This window comes from Ptychodera flava, chromosome 14 (genome assembly GCF_041260155.1).
Source record: "Ptychodera flava strain L36383 chromosome 14, AS_Pfla_20210202, whole genome shotgun sequence".
Lineage (NCBI taxonomy): Eukaryota > Metazoa > Hemichordata > Enteropneusta > Ptychoderidae > Ptychodera > Ptychodera flava.
This window is the reverse complement of record NC_091941.1, coordinates 26007955-26014143: the sequence shown is the minus strand read 5'-3', so window position 1 is coordinate 26014143 and position 6189 is coordinate 26007955. Positions and strand designations below refer to the sequence as shown.

Here is a 6189-nt window from a genome sequence, read left to right as displayed (position 1 = left end):
GCAGCGTTAACTGCATCTTTGTTCGACTTTTAAAACTGTCAACAGAGACTTGTAAATGGGACTTGTCATATATCTGATTATAGTTCCATCGGCATTGCACCTGACACGAATCCTCCCATTTAATTAGAGCTGTTATTCAATATTTTACTCCAAAAACTTCAGATATCATCCAATTTCACCACAGAAAATAATAGAAAAGTTTCCATTTTGCCTATGGCTTATGTCCATCAATATACTGATTTGTTCATAATTCTTTTTCTTGTTTCTTGTTTTTTGGGGGTTTTTTTAGGGGGGTCAGTTGTGGTGAAATGATTGATGCCTGCCAAATGGTTAGCATTAAAATCTTGTTTCTAGTCCTGTGGATAAGATAGTAAACTCAGTAGGCCGTCCCATGGAAGGCTAAGAATTGTATATACCTTGCATTCTGTACAGTGGTGAAAATTTTCTCTCATTGACAACCAGAAGGTCAAATGCAGGAGGTCGAATATAAAGATGTGTTTGCTTGATGTTCCTCAAACCACATAAACATAAAATAAGGCCATTTGTGCTTCAGTTTTTCGTCTTTTGTAAATTCTACACATGAATCAACAAGCGAATAAACGCACACCGTCCTGTTACACCAGTGTCATGGCAAGTAAACTGATCAGAGCAAAGATTTTGGTTGTCCTTAGGCATTAAATATTTTGTTTTTCACCTTCCAGAAGTAGGACAGGTTTTATTGACTTTAGTGATAGGCATATTATTTGTTTACTATTTCCTCATAGATAAGCCTAAAGAGTATGGGATATACCCATTTACAGAATTCCTTCCACTTTGTAAAATATTTCATGTTGTGTCACATTTACTGGTTGGATCTCTTTTAGTCTGCTCTTGACTCTGTAATTGCCTACTCTGGCTGTTCCTTCAACAATTAAGGTCAGTATGGCTTGTAAGCAGCTTGCCAAGAAAATAAGTTTGCCTGCAGTACCAAGTTACATACTAGTAGTTACATATTAGTAGTGCTGTCTATGAGTTACATACAGTAGACAGCGCTACTGGTGCTCTTTTTCAGCCCTCAGTCATTTCAGGCACCATGTAGACAGTTTAGGGAATGCAACATACCAATGAAAGTCAAATCTGTATACCAAAGCTGTGCATTGATCAAGCAGCTACAAGAGTCTAAGTCAATGGCTACTAGTGACTGTATCTTGGCAATGATCAAGTGAATCCAGGTGTATGGGGAAACTCATTGTTCTAGGATTTCCCTTTTGAAGAATATTCCAACACACACACACACGAGCACAGAAGCACTAACTCAAAGTGTAATACCAGTGTGAATTTGAAGGTCATAAAAAGTAAAATATTTTAAGATCAAACAATTTATAAAGAATTTAATTTTTACTCTTTCCATTTTCACCTCTCTTACAGGGTCTGCAGTTGGCAAAATCAAAAGCGTTGATGTTGACCCTTGTCCACAGGAGCCATGTGTCCTAAAAAAGGGTACAAATGTAACCGTTCATATTGATTTCACTGCAGGTATGTTCATTTCCTATGCCCCAACCTTTATCTCACACACGTAAATTACATACAGGTGTGCATGATAAATCTAAATACAGCAGTGTATGGGCATGACCGGGCTTATATTGATGTGATGTCTTTATAACCAGAAATAATGGTGTTTTGTGATTTTTGAGATGTGTTTTATGATGAAATGCTTTATTTTTGTAACATCCAGGTGAAAATATCACTGCAGTAAAAGCTTCTGTCCACGGAATCATCGCAGAGGTACCCATACCATTCCCGCTGAAAAACCCAGACGGTTGCAAGGACTCTGGTCTCAAGTGTCCGTTGGAGGCAGGAAAGGAGTTTGTTTACTTCAGTACCATACAGGTCCTGCAATCCTACCCGGCGGTAAGAAAGTTGGCGCTGCCTTGCTTCCATCCATCTGTCATTTTCACTGATGAAGAAGAGCTCAGTTCTTGGTTAGATTTGAACTAGTTGACATTAGATTTGATCTGACTGAGTTGGTGAAAGCTCGGCAGCTTAAAATCCATTAATAGATGTGGAAGGCTACATTCAAGGAAATATAAATATGCTGCTACATTTAGGTCCATTTACTTGCACAGTAATTCAGAGCCAAATTGCCGAAATGTGTCGCTTTATTAAAAATGTCATGAATGATCTCATATCTGAGTAAATGCCAAGGAGAAAACCTCCAGAATTGGAGTGGAAAATTTCAAATGATTTATAGGTCTGTAAGCAGAAAACCATTCTCATTGACATTGTCATTAGGTTCCTTTAGTAAAATTCTTTGTTGGCCATCCATGGGTGGGTAGGTTTTCGTACAAAATGATGAAAAACAAACACACTGCTTGAGGTATTACAAATTAAAAATAGCCATTTCCTTTATTCTGCCTGAGAAATACATTGAAAAATTAGTGTAGGTGTTTACATAGTGTTTTATTTCTGTGTTTATTTTTTTAATCAAGCTGAAGGGGAAAATTCAAGGGCGGCCAACAAAGTTTGTTTTTTTTCTAAGTTGCCTTGTCACAGAGACATACTTCATATATTGTGTAAGTTTTGTAAATTTGCATCATGAAATTTAATCATTAGGAAACAAAGACACAGTCTGAATAGGTTCAAGCTCCAAAAGTTCCACCAACACTGAGAAAACTCAGTTAGTGAACAAGAGAATAGTTTGTAAAGCAAGATAATTTTGAAATACATGAGTGAACGAGTTGATCTTTTTTTCCCTCTCTTCAGATTAAGCTGGTGATTAAATGGGAACTGGTGGACCAGAATGGCAAAGATATTGCTTGCCTGGAGGTTCCAGCACAGATCCAGTGATCGACAAGCCAAGGCATCCCAAGACAGAAGAATAATCCATCGTGAGCAGTTTTCAGCGATGCTTTTTTTCGTCATACAGTCAAAGGAAACAATACAGTTCAACAAAGGAGCAATTACTTAACCAGGAAGGTTTTTGTAGAACAATCATGCTTCCAAAATCGCTTAATAGTTGCACTTTTTATAGAATCTTTCAGGTTTTATACATGACAGAACAAGGAAGTAGAGAATCACGTAACCAGAAGCTACTATGTAATCAAAGACATCCAAACTTTGTTACCAGTTTTGATAGTGATACATAAAGATAGTCGGCTGCTTGAATAATAGTATTTTATTTTATCATTTTGTGCGAGAAAATGTTTCATGCCATTTTTCACATGTAAAGGGAGCAAAAATTCATCATTTACCATTCTGAGTTTGTTTTCTCTAACTTGTTAAAATCAGATATGTGCAGGTATGTCAAATATCTGAGCCTCTGTTGATCGAGAAACTTGAGTCTGTGTGCACAGATAGTTGAAACTTGTCTGTGGTCCGCACTGACAGCAACAGGGTTCGCCCTTTACATGGGTACAATAAATACACAATTGTACAGAACATGGGGTTCAACTTTTTGTAGGGCTGCAACAGTCCCCTTCAACACTTTTCACTGATGAAACAAAATCCATCATCTGAATCTGGAGAGATTTTTGTGTATTTTCAATCAATCAGTAAGAATTCAGGCAGTAATATGCACATTTGCTGCTGAGAATGTATCATTGGCACAGGAGAAAAATTCATTTCTTTAATAGGCGCGAAATATTTTCAAAGTTCTTGAACAACTCCTAGATAGGAAACAAAATCATGTTCCTAAAAAATGTGTATAAGAATTTATTTAGAAATACAAATTAGGTACAGTGGTGACTGAATGAATCACAAAATATCAGTGTAAGTGTTCCCTTTTAGTACTTTAATGGCAAATTATTTTGAATTGAGCAATGGCAATGACCAGCAAACATTGAAACTAACAGCATTATATATTGGCTGAAGGACCATTTGTTTTCTCTTGTATTCTGAATATTTTAGAGTTTCCTTACTTTTACTGCCCTATATCAGGCCAGCTCTTGGTTGTTAGAAACAATTTTCTTGTCTTTTGCTTTACGATATCAGAATTGCATGCACAGTGGTGGCACTCTTTATAAGAAAAGACCCCCCCCCCCTTCTGTTCTGTGCTGTTTTTGTGTTTTTTTTGCGAGACCCTTTTGAAAATACCTTCATGTGTTACACGAGTCTGACTCTACATTTGTACTGTTTGCCACACACCCTGTGTTTTTAGGTGTATATATATATATTTTGTTATAAAGGTTCTCCCCTCTAAAGGATATACCTGGGTTTGATATCTGTGATGTGTTCTTCACAAAAAAATATATATTTCATGGCATATATCTGGCTTTCTAATTAGGTTACTGCAAGGTCAGTTTGCTTCAGTTTGTTTGAAATGATAATATTGTTTCACAAAGATGAATGGAAGAAAGAAGTGGTTGTTTTTCTACCAATAAACATTTGTACCAGTTAAACATGCCTCTCTGGCCTCTCTATGTTTGTTTGTGTGTGCATTATTAACATTCTACCACACTTTTTTTCATATTTGTTCTTTGATCATTTTCGTGACTAATTCACAAAGTTTACCTTTCACCATATACCTTATATATATATATATATATATATATATATATATATATATATATATATATATATATATATTGCATTGAGCACTGTAAGTTCCCACGAGGACATCTGTATACTTCGATATATATATATATATATATATATATATATATATATATATATATATATATATATATATATATATATATATATATATATATATATATATATATATACCAAAACTTGTTTGTATCTTCTCAGAGGGGAAAAGTGCTTGATGCAGGGATGCAGAGCAATATTACAATAAATATGAGAACACATCAAGTATGTTTGGTACCTACTACTCAAGTTTTACGCATACACGCGATCATCAGATAGGTAGATTTTATTGTGTGAAAATTGCTTCAGGTGCTTACATATAAGTATCAGGTTGGGTCAAACCATTTGGTGTGGTGGGTTGGATTGAAATTTGACAAGTAAAATTTGTTTTGTGTCGGCACCCGGAGACCAACTCGGAACGCTTGTTTAAAAGGCTAGACATGTCTGCATCGATTATGAATAGCTTCTCTGTAAGACAAAGGTTGCATTTCTTAGACACATTTGAAAAAGTTTTCGGATAGGCAGGGGAAAAGCATTTGGTAAGGAGATAACAGTGTGGATATGGAAGCGCGGGTGGAGGGTATCCCAAACGAGCGAGGGAAACTGAACCAAATAGGGGATATTTTCAAACCGAAGCAGGACATATAAGAACTGCTAGTATATGTTGTTCCAAATATGCCAGAATAGCAAGTTTTCACATAGAAACACCACAGATTACAGTTCTCCAAGTCGGCTGGTTTTCTACCCTATTAAAAGACCTTTAAAGGCCACGATAACATAAGTTTTCCGACTAAAAAGTGTAGGTAGTGCCTCGGCGAGAAACCTGGTTCATTGGTGGCTTTGCCTAAATTTCCAAAACCTGAACAAAAACCATACCTCTTGTCTCTTACTTCTGCTGAGCCCTGGCCAATGGATCTGGGGTTATTTTTTTTGTTGTTTGAGTCTTTTTAAGATAAATTTATTCTAACATTAGTAACATACAAAGTTATCAATTTGGAATAAATTATCGTTCAAAAACTGGACCTCATCCGCAAATTAGAATAGCGCCCTCAAGTGTCGTGACATTACACACCGTATGTTCGTTCACTGCCTTATTCCAGAACAGCCAATAATGTGTTTACCCGACCTATGGTTATTTAAAAATCGCCAACCCAAAGCCCTTTTCTCATTTTCAAACATCAAGCATGATTTTCCAAATTTTTACTGTTTTTTGAAGGGTCATATCCAAATAAAAATGTTCCCAACCGACCTACTCAATTTTCTGAGAGCATGTTTCAGAGACACAATATCGTTTATGCCCAACCCATTGAACTCTTTCATGGCTCGAGTGTCTTCATTTTAGACGACATTCCTAAAATACCTTCATTAGTCCACAGTCACCTGTGGTCTATTCCGCTCTGCGTCTGTGCGCCCAATAGACGTGTGTACATATGCCTGAGAAGAAGAACTTTCTTCTTCTCAGGCATATTTACACACGTCTATAAGGCGCATTGACGCAGAGCGGAATAGACCACAGGTAACTGTGATTAATCTAAGCTGCTAGATTCAATCATGTCAATCATCCAGCTTCTTCTTGATATTTTAATTCGCGCACAAAAGCCGTGCAAATTAGGAATATTTCAC

General features: G+C 36.5%; 1 protein-coding gene across 1 annotated transcript; it reads left to right on the top strand.

Annotated features, from left to right (window-relative positions):
- The first annotated feature begins 921 nt into the window (after window positions 1-921).
- LOC139150721 (NPC intracellular cholesterol transporter 2 homolog a-like) lies at window positions 922-2826 on the top strand. The gene is made up of 4 exons (XM_070723135.1): window positions 922-928; window positions 1408-1515; window positions 1715-1890; window positions 2743-2826. Exons 1-4 carry the CDS (start codon window positions 922-924, stop codon window positions 2824-2826), a joined length of 375 nt encoding a protein of 124 aa, XP_070579236.1.
- Window positions 2827-6189: the final 3363 nt, after the last annotated feature.

What these genes read in the sequence shown, in the direction of transcription:
- LOC139150721 (XM_070723135.1), top strand. An exon ending in TCATATTGATTTCACTGCAG is followed by an intron (nt 1,516 to 1,714) that starts GTATGTTCATTT and finishes TGTAACATCCAG; the next exon opens with GTGAAAATATCACTGCAGTA. An exon ending in TCCTGCAATCCTACCCGGCG is followed by an intron (nt 1,891 to 2,742) that starts GTAAGAAAGTTG and finishes CCCTCTCTTCAG; the next exon opens with ATTAAGCTGGTGATTAAATG.